General features: G+C 42.4%; 2 protein-coding genes across 2 annotated transcripts; one reads left to right on the top strand and one right to left on the bottom strand.

Moving 5' to 3' along the window:
• Nucleotides 1-393: 393 nt before the first annotated feature.
• LOC123998695 (guanine nucleotide-binding protein G(I)/G(S)/G(O) subunit gamma-5-like) lies at nt 394-4,171 on the bottom strand. Its single transcript, XM_046303788.1, has 3 exons — nt 3,995-4,171; nt 2,550-2,676; nt 394-2,179 (listed from the first exon to the last, which is right to left on the bottom strand). Exons 1-2 carry the CDS (start codon nt 4,085-4,087, stop codon nt 2,551-2,553), a joined length of 219 nt encoding a protein of 72 aa, XP_046159744.1. The 5' UTR covers nt 4,088-4,171; the 3' UTR covers nt 394-2,179; nt 2,550.
• A 705-nt stretch (nt 4,172-4,876) lies between these two features.
• On the top strand, nt 4,877-14,429 carry LOC123998688 (ATP-dependent Clp protease proteolytic subunit, mitochondrial-like). The gene is made up of 7 exons (XM_046303784.1): nt 4,877-4,991; nt 10,089-10,190; nt 10,385-10,456; nt 10,900-10,996; nt 11,552-11,739; nt 11,931-12,036; nt 13,376-14,429. The coding sequence occupies exons 1-7, from the start codon at nt 4,980-4,982 to the stop codon at nt 13,591-13,593; spliced, it is 795 nt and encodes a 264-aa protein (XP_046159740.1). The 5' UTR covers nt 4,877-4,979; the 3' UTR covers nt 13,594-14,429.
• Nucleotides 14,430-14,600: the final 171 nt, after the last annotated feature.

Here is a 14,600-nt window from a genome sequence, read left to right as displayed (position 1 = left end):
TGGTTCTGCTGTGTAACATGTCATGCAGCAAGTACCAAAACCTACAACTTTGGGCAGTGGCTAAATACAGTTTATCTGGCAGACTATTGGCAAATATGCACTGGTATTGCTTGAGCAGCATTCTATGTGACAGGGATGAGCAAGTCTGGTCCACGGGGGCCTGAGTGCATGTCTGTTGTCTTTTGTTCTCTCCAAATCAGCATCTGATTTATAAACCAGGTATGGCATCAGTGGATTAATTAAGTGTCAGGCGAAAGAGAAAAGCAGCAGACACTCAGGTCCCTGCAGGACAGGAGTTGCCTACCCCTGATACTCTTGTGTGTTCTGGCCAGTCAGCTTAAGGGGGCCCACTCTTAACAAACTCCTTGATAAAACATGAGACTCAAGGAGATGTTGAAGGTGAAATTATACATTTTATTAAATTATTCAGTCAATGCATATCACGGTACCATTCTAAGACAAATACACACAAAATAAACGTTAAGGCACAACAGGATGACAGTGTTTTCCACATGTATGAATTCATCCACCAGAGCATTTCAGTGACTAATATTTGTAAAAAAGAGGTGCTCTGCTTTCCCCATGTATTATGGACACTGTAATCCTCAAAGGTTCTCTGTTCACTTTATTATAACGTCAGAGGAATTCAGAGCTCAGTCTCTGTCACCATAGTGAAAAGAGCTTGCGTTCCTCCATCTCCTTTCCTGCATGGCCACTGATTTGAAAGGACTTGGTAGGCAAGACTAATAGTACTGTGAAAATCTATGTAGGCCTAGTCCTTTCACCTATCAGTGGTCAAGTCTGAGGACATTATTGAAGACATGTTTCTGGGTATTGGAACATGTTGAAGGGCTGTTCTCAAGTTTTTAGCAATACTTCATGTTGTAATAAGAACACAGTAAACATTACCCATTCTCTGGTGTTGTTTTTCAACTTCTTCAGGTCCTCTTTAAGTGTTTCTGATTAATCAAGTGGGAAAGTAAATGCAGATTTAGGCCTCAACAGGTCTCGTGCTAAAACTGGGGCATTTAAATTACCAGAGGTTTGGCACATACTAAGGCACATTAGTTTGAAGCAGTACGCAAAGAGTAAAAGGTAAAAGGGGTGGGGAACCCGAAAAAGACTTTAAACCATTTCGAATGTGTCCTTACTTGAACTTAGATGCACCAATGGAGTAGCAGTCTCTTTCCACTGAGTGTCCTGAGATCAGGCTTATTTATAATGATGATACACAGCAATTATACTTATCTATAGTGTCAGTACAGTAATCCTAATATTCTTGTTATGATCCTTCATATCATTATTCTGATGTTGACTGAGCAACACCACAAAACCAGCATTGAAACAGATCTGTTCCATGACCTGAGTTTGAGATCTCTATATGCCAACACCCATAAGAAACCTCTAACATCTGAGTCACTCTTTTCAAGACATAGTAACACCATTTTCTTTTGAATTCAATTTTGCATCACAGTGGTTTAACTGTCAACTGAGGATCTTAACAGCGTAGTCGAGTGTTTAACACATGAGAATGCGTGCAAAATTTCTGTCAAAAGACTAAATTCTCTTGAGAGGCTCATGGAGTCACCACACTTTTAGAAGAGAATCATAAATTACACTTATCGAAATGCTTTACAATTTTATCTGAGAAAAATCACAGTGACAGTGTTAAGGCGAGTTTGTGTGCAACCAACTGAGCACCATTTTGAAAAACAAGCTCTGAGATCAAACTCGGGTGTAGCTTCACAACAATGATATGGTAGGCTATACTCATGTAATGGCACTGGGTCAACCACTTTAAAAGACTCACCAACAACAATGTGTAAAACCTAATACGGTTAAATTTCACTTTGAGTAAAATAAAAGTAACAAAAGGTAGAGACTACAGGGAGAGTTGAGGTTGAGACTGCCATATTTATACTTTGAGGAGTTCTTTCATTCTAATGATCTCAACACACAAAGGACTGCAAATGTTATCCTTATTGAGCTGTAGAACAGAACAGAACACATGTCAAAACTCACTCAGCATAGGGTTAATGCTTGTGATTGTGTTCTGGCCTTGAGGTCTTCAGTGACGACGTGGTGGGGAAGGGTGTAGGAGACGCCAGGGGCTTGGAATTGAAAGGCATCCTTGGGGAATGTTCAGACGTGTTTTACAAGCCTCCATCATCACCATTGCCTGCAGTGACAAAGCATAGAGTCCGATCAGATCACTGGCACAGGAGTTAGATGAGATATGGCTGCTATTGGTTACGCTCTCTTTGTAACAATCAAAGCCAGAAGGGTCAAAGGTTAGCAAACAGAGAGAAAAGGAGAGTGAGGAACAGGTAGAGGGAAGGTAGAGAAAGAAAGCAGGACAGAAAGAGACAGAGAGAGAGAGAGAGAGGGAGAGAGAGAGAGAGAGAGAGAGGGGAGAGAGAGAGAGTGTGTGTCCATGCATGTGTGTGTGTGTGAGAAAGAGACAGAAGAGAGAGAAGAGAGAGATAGAGAGGGAGGGAGTTAGTTGAAGCCTATGAAGCCTACTCTACCACATCAGACTGTCATCTCACCTCAGAAGAGGGCGCAGGACTTGGGGGGTCTGAAGGGGTTGTCGCTGGAGGGCACCCCCATGAGAAGAGGGTCTTTATGGGCGTTCTGCAGGCAGAAGGTCTTCAGGTCCGCTGCTGCCTGGGACACCTGAGAGTGGAAACAGAGACATTGTCAGTTCCATTATACTTTAATTCTGTGTCATAAAGGCTACATAAGACTGCAGTAAAGATGACATATCAATGTCATAGGCATTCATGAGAATGAGTCATCATTGACTGTGACAGCGTTTTCTATAAAGAAGTTCCAAGTAAATTGAGCTCAATCCTGCTTTACTTAACTTCTACTTGTTTTAACTCAGCTTTTCATGAGAGACCTGGTCCACGCATCAATAAATAGAGGGGCCAACACTTTCACTCTGCCACAATACTCCTACTGATACTCAGTTTAATGAACCTAAAGTAATATCCTCCAAGCTCACACTGTGAGAGAAACTGAGCAATGATCAGCTATTTTCCTAAAGTCCCTACCTAGGACTTGACTCAGCAATAGCATAATGATCTGGTACTTTACTAGAGGGTTGTTTCATGGGTGAAGTCTATAACAGTTGTCATAACATTGTAATAACATTGTCCCCATTAACACAAGATGGCACTTTAGGACCAAGTCACAAATGGGTTATGCATTGCGTTTATTATTTATCTAGTTAGTTGATAATATGGTATAAACGTATGTCATAGGCTATAGATAAAAGCCTATATTTTCCCTGCATTCTCATATGCCCTTCAAAGCACAGTATGCTTGAGTGCTACAGGGTGGTTTAAGGTCTGCGGATTAATCTGGCTTTCTCCTCTAAAAGGAGTAATTTGGCCAACAATCGCACTACTGTCACAGCCACAATCAACAAAGGCCACCACTGTGCTGCAATATTCGCGGAAACTAGCCTACGAGCTGTTTGCTTTCTCCGGACAACACAGCCTACAGCAGGAAATCTTCATATTTCACATGATTAACTTAGAGCACAATTAACAGCAAATCGTTAACTTCTAAATATATAATAAATACATCCATTCAAAACGGCGTTAAACTAACTGAAGAGCTGTAGAGTAGCCTAGACTTGCCATAACACCTATGCATACAGCAATACTAGAACCGCATTATAATCTTACATTTTTCTTTCGGTAACATGACAGGTGATAGGCGGCGCTCGATTGAGCACGTCAATTTACGGGCTACTCCGTTAGTCTACGGGACAGCGCTGCAGTTAGTTACAATTCTGCAAACAGATGGCATAGTTCCAGTGGAACAGCATTTTGTAACAAATAACGCGATGCTTCCCATAAAATAGTCAAACTTGACATAATGTATAGCTTTTCAATAGTTACCAAAGGGCCATGTTGACAAGTCAGCCAGTCACACCCAATGCAGAACAGTTTTTGATCAGCCTTTCTGAATGTAATGTCTTTACCTTGATCCTGCGAACACTCGCCTCTAGGCGAAGTTGTTTTACCACCTTCTGAGCGATAACCAAGTTGCTGCTGTTTGCGCTGTTATTCGACATGTCTGCGAGGTATGTTCAACGGCCAAGTGAAAGTGTCCGACTATCACTTGAAAGAACGAGATTTTCTGATGAGGCCGCTGCGACTCAAGTGCTCCCCCTCTCTCTGAAAAAACGCAACGCTTTTTTTGCGCAATGTTCTCCCCACTGCTTTCAGAATGGCCCCTAAATTAAAGATGGTTATCAGTAGAGGCACTTATGTGTACATGTAAAAAATCAACAACAACAACATAATAATAATAGACCAGTCAGTTAAACAAATGAATGGGCTATTTTCTTAAAATTAAATGTTCCTTTGGGTTTTATATTGTGTCGCCAATAATACACTGGTTTCTAGGCCTACAGTAGGCTTTGGTGAAGTAAATCAAAGGAAACGTATTTTATTAGAATGGTCTTGGCGCTCTTTTGTATAAAGATACTTTTTTTCTAAACAACCCCATAACCACGAGGATATCATTAGCGAAATACAGTCTTGTCATGTGCTCCTTTTTAAAAATGTTTATTTATAGAGAACCCCATCTACAATGTCACGAGTTTTGGCTCTTCAACACACATTTCTGTATTTTAATAACATTTAATTTTAAGCTTTAATCGTCACGTTATTATTCAATAGTATAATTATTTAAATAACAAATAGGCTTTTGTATTTAAAAAATAGTCGGTATCTGAAAACTATCAAGGCAACGATAAGCAATACTGTAGTATTATGTTAGTGGATTTTTCTTGCGCACTATTGCCATCTAGCGCCCATATATTCGTGGCTGTAAACACAAACTCGTCACATGACAGAGGAATATTGCTCAGCCACTTCAGGAACAGTTCGACGCTCAAATTAGAATTGTTTCCGGTTAAATTGGGGTCAAACAGAGGGGATTGCACATTACAAGACATCACAATGCTTATACGAGTAAGTATTGGAACTAAAGAGTGAAAACATATTTTGGAAATGCATAGTTTGTGTTGTAAACTATATAGATTACAATGTGCAAATGTTTATTAGCTGTCTCAGTGGTGCATTCTCGAATCAGATGAATAGTATGCGTCATGCACCTGCGACGATTAAAGCTAGCTGGCTAGCCACACTTGTGTAATTTGACCAAAATTGTGTAGCTAACCTAACTCATTCCCATCTCCAGTTAGCTAAATTTAATTACTATTTTTTAAGGAAACCACTCAACATTTCTCTAACTGTTAATGTGAAATCATGAGTAACTGTAGCATTTGTGTGTAATGTTCAGAGTTGATGTAAGATCATAATACATTTGATAGCTTTGTTTTGAACACGCTTCAAGGGGCCAGAGTTGGGCAAAAATAACCATGCTATCTCTGAATGTAACTTTAACATATCATTATTGAAATAACCTGCCTGAAACTTATAATATAATATAATATAATATATGCCATTTAGCAGACGCTTTTATCCAAAGCGACTTACAGTCATGTGTGCATACATTCTACGTATGGGTGGTCCCGGGGATCGAACCCACTACCCTGGCGTTACAAGCGCCATGCTCTACCAACTGAGCTACAGAAGGTATTATGTTTGCAATCGCAACAAACAATCTGCTCAGACCCCAAACAAGGATCATCAAAAGTCATGCTATAAATTCACAGACAAACACAAAGATTCCTAGATGCCCTTCCAGACTCACTCCTCCTACCCAAGGATGTCAGAGTACAAAAATCGGTTAACCACCTAACTGAGGAACTAAATTTAACCTTGTGTAATACCCTAGATGCAGTCGCACCCCTAAAAACTAAAAAACATTTGTCATAAGAAACTAGCTCCCTGGTTTTCAGAAAATACCCGAGCTCTGAAGCAAGCTTAAAGAAAATTGGAACGGAATTGGCTCTACACCAAACTGGAAGTCTTCTGACAAGCCTGGAAAGACAGTACCGTGCAGTATCGAAGAGCTCTCACTGCTGCTCGATCATCCTATTTTTCCAACTTAATTGAGAAGAATAAGAACAATCCCAAATGTATTTTTGATACAATCGCAAAGAGAACTAAAAAGCAGCATTCTACAAGAGAGGATGGCTTTCACTTCAGCAGTGATAAATTCATGAACTTCTTTGACGAAAAGCTAATGATCATTAGAAAGCAAATGACGGACTTTTTAAATCTGCGTATTTTTCCGAAGCGCAGTTGTCCTGAGTCTGCACAACACTGCCAGGACCTCGGATCAAAGGGAGACACTCCAGTTTCTTCATACTATATCTCTTGACACGTTGATGAAAATAATCTTGGCCTCTAAACCTTCAAGCTGCATACTGGACCCTATCGATCACCACATTCTTTTGGAGAGATTGGAAACCCAAATTGTTCTACACGGACAAGTTCTGGCCTGGTTTAAATCTTATCTGTCGGAAAGATATCAGTTTGTCTCTGTGAATGGTTTGTCTTCTGACAAATCAACTGTACATGTCGGTGTTCCTACATCTACTTTGTGCACGACACAAGTCATTTTTTCAACAATTGTTTACAGACAGATTATTTCACTTATAATTCCCTGTATCACAATTCCAGTAGGTCAGAAGTTTACATACACTAAGTTGACTGTGCCATTAAACAGCTTGGAAAATTCCAGAAAATGATGTCATGGCTTTCAAAGCTTCTGATTGACTCAAATGATGTCAATTAGCCTATTGGAGGTGTACCTGTGGATATACTTCAAGGCCTGCCTACCTTCAAACTCAGTGCTTCTTTGCTTGACATCATGGGAAAATCAAAAGAAATCAGCCAAGACCTCCACAAGTCTGGTTCATCCTTGGGGGCAATTCCCAAACGCCTGAACGTACCACACTCATCTGTACAAACAATAGTACGCAAGTATAAACACAATGGGACCACGCAGCCGTCATACCGCTCAGGAAGGAGAGGCGTTCTGTCTCCTGGAGATTAACGTACGTTGGTGCAAAAAGTGCAAATCGATCCCAGAACAGCAAAGGACCTTGTGAAGATGCTGGAGGAAACAGGTACAAAGTATCTATATCCACAGTAAAACGAGTCCTATATCAACAGCCTGAAAGGCTGCTCAGCAAGGAAGAAGCCACTGCTCCAAAACCACCATAAAAAAGCCAGACTTTGCAACTGCACATGGGGACAAAGATCGTACTTTTTGGAGAAATGTCCTCTGGTCAGATGAAACAATCATAGAACTGTTTGGCAATAATGACCATCATTATGTTTGGAGGAAAAAGGGGGAGGCCTGCAAGCCGAAGAACATAATCCCAACTGTGAAGTACAGAGGTGGCAGCATCATGTTGTGGGGGTGCTTTGCTGCAGGTGGGACTGGTGCACTTCACAAAATAGATGGCATCATGAGGATGGAAAATTATGTGGATATATTGAAGCAACATCAAGACATCAGACAGGAAGTTAAAGCTTGGTCACAAATGGGTCTTCCAAATAGACAATGACCCTAAGCATACTTCCAAAGTTGTGGCAAAATGGCTTAAGGACAACAAAGTCAAGGTATTGGAGTGGCCATCACAAAGCCCTGACCTCAATCCTATAGAAAATATGGGCAGAACTGAAAAAGCGTGTGCGAGCAAGGAGGCCTATAAACCTGACTCAGTTACATCAGCTCTGTCAGGAGGAATGGGCAACAATTTCCCCAATTTATTGTGGGAAGCTTGTGGAAGGCTACCTGAAATGTTTGACCCCTGACATTTCACATTCTTAAAATAAAGTGGTGATCCTAACTGACCTAAGACAGGGAATTTTTACTAGGATTAAATGTCAGGAATTGTGAAAAACTAAGTTTGAATGTATTTGGCTAAGGTGTATGTAAACTTCTGTGTATTTGGCTAAGGTGTATGTAAACTTCTGACTTCAACTAAGTGGATGGCGGCAAATGTTTTACTTTTAAACTCGGACAAAACAGAGATGCTAGTTCTAGGTCCCAAGAAACAAAGAGATCTGCTGTTAGATCTGACAATCTTGATGGGATGTACAGTCATCTCAAATAAAATTGAAAGACCTCTGCGTTACTCTGGAGCCTGAACTCTCTTTTGACGAACATATCAAGAATATTTCAAGGACAGCTTTTTTTCCATCTACGTAACATTGCAAAAACCATAAACTTTGTCCAAAAATGAAGCAGAAAAATGTATCCATGCTTTTGTCGCTTCTAGATTAGACTTCTGCAATGCTCTACTTTCCGGCTACCCGGATAAGACTAAATAAACTTCAGTTAGTGCTAAACACGGCTGCTAGAATCTTGACTAGAACCAAAACATTCGATCATATTACTCCAGTGCTTGGCTCTCTACACTGGCTTCCTGTTAAGGCTAGGGCTGATTTCAAGGTTTTACCGCTAACCTACAACGCATTACATGGGCTTGCTCCTACCCATCTTTCCGATTTGGTCCTGCCGTACATACCTACACGTACGCTATGGTTACAAGACGTAGGCCTCACTGTCCCTAGAATTTCTAAGCAAATAGCTGGAGGCAGGGCTTTCTCCTATAGAGCTCCATTTTTATGGAATGGTCTGCCCATCCATGTGGAAGATGCAGACACGGTCTCGACCTTTAAGTCTTTATTGAAGACTCATCTCTTCAGTAGGTCCTATGATTGAGTGTAGTCAGGCCCAGGGGTATGAAGGGGAACGGAAAGGCACTGGAGCGACGAACCGCCCTTGCTGTCTCTGCCTGGCCGGTTACCCGCTCTCCACTGGGATTCTCTGCCTCTAACCCTATTATAGGGGCCGAGTCACTGGCTTACTGGTGCTCTTCCATGCCATCCCTAGGAGGGGTGCATCACCTGAGTCACTGAAGTGATCTTCCTGTGCTGGTTGGCGCTCCCCTCGGGTTTGTGCCCTGGGGGAGATCTTTGTTAGCTATACTCGGACTGGTCTCAGGGTAGCAGGCTGGTGGTTGAAGATATCCACCTTGTGGTATGGGGCTGTGCTTTGGCAAAGTGGGTGGGGTTATACCCTGCCTGTTGGGCCCTGTCCGGGGGTATCGTCGGATGGGGCCACAGTGTCTCCTGACCCCTCCGGTCTCAGACTCCAATAGTTTGCTAGTGTCAGTCTGTTATACCTGGAGTATTTTGCCTGTGTGAAGTGAATGAATTGATCTCTCTCTAACTCTGAATGATCGGCTATGAAAAGCCAACTGACATTTACTCCTGAGGTGCTGACCTGTTGCACTCTCTACAACCACTGTGATTATTATTATCTGACCCAGATTTGGCATGGGTCCTCAAATCCTCAAAAGGTTCTACAGCTGCACCATCGAGAGCATCCTGACTGGTTGCATCACTTCCTGGTATGGCAACTGAGCGGCCTCCGACCGCAAGGTACTACAGAGGGAACTGTGAACGGCCCAGTACATCACGGTGGCCAAGCTTCCTGCCATCCCGGACTTCCAAACCAGGCTGTGTCAGAGGAAGGCCCTAAGAATTGTCAAAGACTCCAGCCACCCTAGTCATAGACTGTTCTCTCTGCTACCACACGGCAAGCGGTACCGGAGCGCCAAATCAAGGTCCAAGGAGCTTCTAAACATCTTCAACCCCCAAGCCATAAGACTCCTGAACATCTAGTCAAATGGCTACCCAGACTATTTGTATTGCAAATAGTTGTATTTGGCACGTGACTAATAACATTGTATTTGATTTTGCTGGTCATCTATGAACGTTTGAACATCTTGGCCATATACTGTTATAATCTCCACCCGGCACAGCCAGAAGAAGACTGGCCACCCCTCGGAGCCTGGTTCCTCTCTAGGTTTCTTCCTAGGTTCCTGCCTTTCTAGAGAGTTGTTTTCTAGCCACCGTGCTTCTACATCTGCATTGCTTGCAGTTTGGGATTTTAGGCTGGGTTTCTGTACAGCACGTTGTGACGTCGGCTGATGTAACGAGGGCTTCATAAATACATTTGATTGATGGGATTGATTGAGGAGACATGAGCCAGCGTGGCACTGACTGGTTGTGATTACTCACTTAAGTTGAGATCTTACAGACAAATGTTAACTCTTTCTCTCTATCCCCCTCTCTTAGAGGGTGTTACAATGTGGAGTGACCACTTTAAAGTCACGCAGGACCATTCACCACAGTGCTCAATGGAGGAGTCCTCTCGTACCTATCGTTGTGGAGCAGACGGTAAGAATTGGAACCCCAACAGAGTTCTATGTAGGACTGCAACATTTCTATGCAACTTGATTCACTCTTGGTTTGGAACGGTTTAGTTAGTGGTTTTTGCTAAGTTCCTGGTCCTTGCTATTCTAGCTGCTTTCCAATGTTCAAAGATCTTTCTTCCCCTCATTCCTTTTCCTTGTCTTTCTCTTCTTTCCTAGGGTCGAGGAGAGCGTGCGTATGACATCTACTCTCGTCTTCTGAGGGAGAGAATCATCTGTGTAATGGGGCCAGTAAGTCTAGCTGTGTGTCACTGTCGGTGTAATAGGGCCAGTAAGTCTGTGTGTGTAGTAGTTTGGGATTCAAAACCTACACCAGGAGACATTGGGTATGTTTACATGCACACTAATAATTCGATATGAAACTGATTATGGCAGTAAAGGTTGCTAGATGGAATCCCCGAGCTGACAAGGTAAAAATCTGTTCTGCCCTTGAACAAGGCAGTTATCCCACTGTTCCTAGGCTGTCATAGTAAATAAGAATTTGTTATTAAGACTTGCCTAGTTAAATAAAAGGTAAGAAAATAAATCAAATGTATACAACTTACTCTGCTTATCGGCGCAAGGTCATAATCGAAGTAAGCCCACACCGATTCAAACATCTGGATTTCCGAGTCTGCTGTTGCAGTTAAGATTCATTTGTTAATCTCTCTCCTCTCCCCCTGCCTTTTTTTCAGATTGATGACTCTGTGGCCAGTCTGGTTATTGCTCAACTACTCTTTCTGCAGTCAGAGAGCAACAACAAACCCATCCACATGTACATCAACAGTCCTGGTAAGAGAATAGGGGAGGAGAATGGAGGGGGACCTCTCACAAAGAGGAACAGATGGTGGTGCAGGGGATGGTTGGTGGAATAGGGATGGTTACTTTAAAAAGCATGGTTCTTGGAGGGGAAAGAGACCGAGAGAACACAAGTGACAGGTGGATCAGATGACAGTAATGGGAGATAAAGGGTGCAGTCAGAAACTCTTTTTACCTTGACTTCAAATGAACTTCATTAGGTTAAGGTTAAAGCTGAGATCCATGATAGGTGCAACAGCCCCAGGACCATGTATTATTGTTTTGAGGAAATGAGCATCCAGCATTGTGGTAAAAAATAAAATCATAAATACTTGGTTCTAATGATGTCAGATGGAAAAATGTCTTTGTTTGAAGTAAGTCTTTGTTGGAAGTAAGTCTTTGTTGTAATATTGCAAATGGACATGGCAGGTTCACCGCTATGGATTCCAGCTTTATGGAGAGATAGAAAAGTCTGGGAGAAGAGGAACATCGATGAACTAAAGCCAACAAACCAATAATCCTGGTTCACTATGATGATCCTCTCCCCAGGCGGTGTTGTGACGGCAGGCCTAGCCATCTACGACACCATGCAGTACATCCTCAACCCAATCTCCACGTGGTGTGTGGGCCAGGCGGCCAGCATGGGCAGTCTTCTCCTAGCTTCGGGCACGGCCGGCATGAGGCACTCCCTGCCCAACGCCCGCATCATGGTGCACCAGCCCTCCGGAGGAGCCAGGGTAAGGATGGAAAGGGGTAATTGGGGGGGGGGGGGTGTGTGTTAGAGAACCTGGTACAGATGTTGGTTGGTTGAGCTTGTGTTGCCATCAAAAGCCAGACCTGTGTTTGGGCATGTAAATATGAGTTAAGTATTTTGACACCTCAGTTGCCTTTACATAACATCTGTCTTCTCTCTCCTGTGAGTAATTAGGGTCAGGCTACAGACATCGCCATTCAGGCTGAGGAGATCATGAAGATAAAGAAACAGATCAATCAACTCTACGCTAAACACACTGGCCAGCTGTTGACACATATAGGTAAGTAGCTAAGGCATCCAGTTCAGTAGTCTGGCTCAGAGGGAAAAGCCTTGAGTAAGTATACAAAAGTTCAAACAATGAAGACAGACCTGGGTTCAAATACATGCGTCATTATTTATTCGTTATTAATATACTTGTGTATTTTCAAATAATGTGGCCAAATCAGCTACTTCTATTTGAAAGTATTTTCTTATGACTTCCTATAAATAGCTAAAACAAATTTCATATACTTATATCAATGGAGTGGCTGCATGGCCGAATTCTCTGGATGCCTCTTTTCGATAGCTAAACAACCGAACCTTCTGTGAATGTGTGGGATTCTCTACTTTACAAACAAGCCCATAGTCAAACTCTGGTTACTGTCTACATGTGCAGAACTTTCAGCTGCACAGAGGTGGAACAGGAAATTCTGACTAATTTCAATCATGTGCTGTATCAAATCGTGTGGCGTTGCATGATCATTGAGAAGCTAATGTTGTTTTGCCCCACAATGCAATGTGTAGACTGCATCCTGCCTCAAAATCCATTTTTGTTTGTCACATGTTCCAAACACAACAGGTAAACCTTAACACTTTTTTTTCTTAACCAACAATGCTTTAAGAAGTTAAGTACATTAAATAAAAAAATAAACAGCAGCAGTGAAATAACAATAGCGAGGCTGCATACAGGGGGTACCGGTACAGAGTCAATGTGGAGGCTGCATACAGGGGGTACCGGTACAGAGTCAATGTGGAGGCTGCATACAGGGGGTACCGGTACAGAGTCAATGTGGAGGCTACATACAGGGGGTACCGGTACAGAGTCAATGTGGAGGCTACATACAGGGGGTACCGGTACAGAGTCAATGTGGAGGCTACATACAGGGGGTACCGGTACAGAGTCAATGTGGAGGCTACATTTGTTTAGCTCTGGGGAAAAGGCATCCAGGGGGGCGGGATGGTTTGATTAAATCTTTTAGTCTTATTTCAAATACCCGTAGGACCACACAGACCTGGGTTCAAATGCATGAAATTATACTTGTCTTGTGTTTTCTAATACGTGCCAGTACTTAAGTGTATTTCCAAACACATCCCAATATGCAACAGTAATATTCCAATAAAAATACTTAAATGTCTTTATTGTCTGATGGAAAATGTACCATAGCCTCTGAGTCCCATATGAATTAGTGACTCCTAACTAAATTCAAGCACTATTTCAAGGTTAAGTGATTTGATGATTGAGTCCTTCCTCACTCAAAGCACTTTGTAAGTGAACTCCCCTCAGCCACCACCAATGTGTTGCACATTTTCACCAAAACTCGTAACCATACAATTATTCCCTTCTGTTTTCTTTCTCCCAGAGAGTGTGATGGAGAGAGATCGTTACATGAGCCCCATTGAGGCACAGGACTTTGGGATCATCGACCGAGTGTTGGTGCATCCTCCCCAGGCGGGCCAGGATGACCCAGAGCTAGTCCAGAAGGAGCCCCCTACCGCCATCTGCCCCTCGCCAGCCTCCACCACCGAGCAGAGCCCCCCCGGGACCAACCACCCCTCCTCATACAAACCCGAACCCTGACCTCAGACTACCAGGAAGCAGTCCCACACCCAATCACAAGCCATCCTCTATCTTCTACCGACACTTCTGTAGATCGGAATGGATTGGACAGGTGCAAGCATATGCTGATGTCCCGTAAATCCAAATGTATTGGAGTGGATACTAATATGCGAGAAGTTACAGCGTAGCCTACCAGAGGGCAAAGTGGAGCTATTACTATATTGCTTATACCTGTCCAATCCTTTCATTTACAGAAGTGCTCTGGGTGGATAGGGGTCGGTTTGGAACAAAGGACCTGTATTGTATACCTCTATCCAATTTATAAGTCGCTCTGGATAAGAGCGTCTGCTAAATGACTTAAATGTAAATGTATGCTGGAGAAACCTCTGGGAGAGGAGGCAAAATGCAGCAGTATTAGAATATTTACATTTAAGAATGATCATTTTTGACCAATCTCAGATTTGTACTGTCCCCCATAATATGCACACTGTATTTACCACAAACAAAGACTGCAGATCTCTACAGTGAAGGAAACAATATAGCCCCCATTTGTACAAGCCATGACACAATTGTGATGTTGATTTTCATGAACTGGAATAAAATACATTTTCTTTGAGTCACACACCCAACCTGGGCCTGTACTCATAAAGCATCTAAGAGTAGGAGTGTTGATCTAGGATCAGTTCCTCCTGTCCATGCAATCTTATTCATTGTGACAGACAAGGCCAAACGGATTCTAGATCAGCACTCCTACTCTTAACGCTTTGTGAATACAGGCTGTGATGTAAAAACGAATTATAATTGTATCAACGCGTGTTTAGAGTCTGTAACAAGTAAAGTGTTTTGATTGCCTCGGTGATGAAATCAACTGAGCCGTTTTCTTTTGCAATATACAGAAGTCGGAAGTTTACATAGACCTTAGCTCAATACATTTAAACTCAGTTTTTCACAATTCCTGGCATTTAATCCTAGTAAAAATTCCCTGTTTTAGGTCTTAGGATCACTTTATTTTAAGAAAGTGAAATGTC

This window comes from Oncorhynchus gorbuscha, linkage group LG16 (genome assembly GCF_021184085.1).
Source record: "Oncorhynchus gorbuscha isolate QuinsamMale2020 ecotype Even-year linkage group LG16, OgorEven_v1.0, whole genome shotgun sequence".
Taxonomy (NCBI): Eukaryota; Metazoa; Chordata; class Actinopteri; order Salmoniformes; family Salmonidae; genus Oncorhynchus; species Oncorhynchus gorbuscha.
The sequence above is the reverse complement of the archived record's forward strand: the minus strand, read 5'-3'. Positions and strand labels throughout refer to the sequence as shown.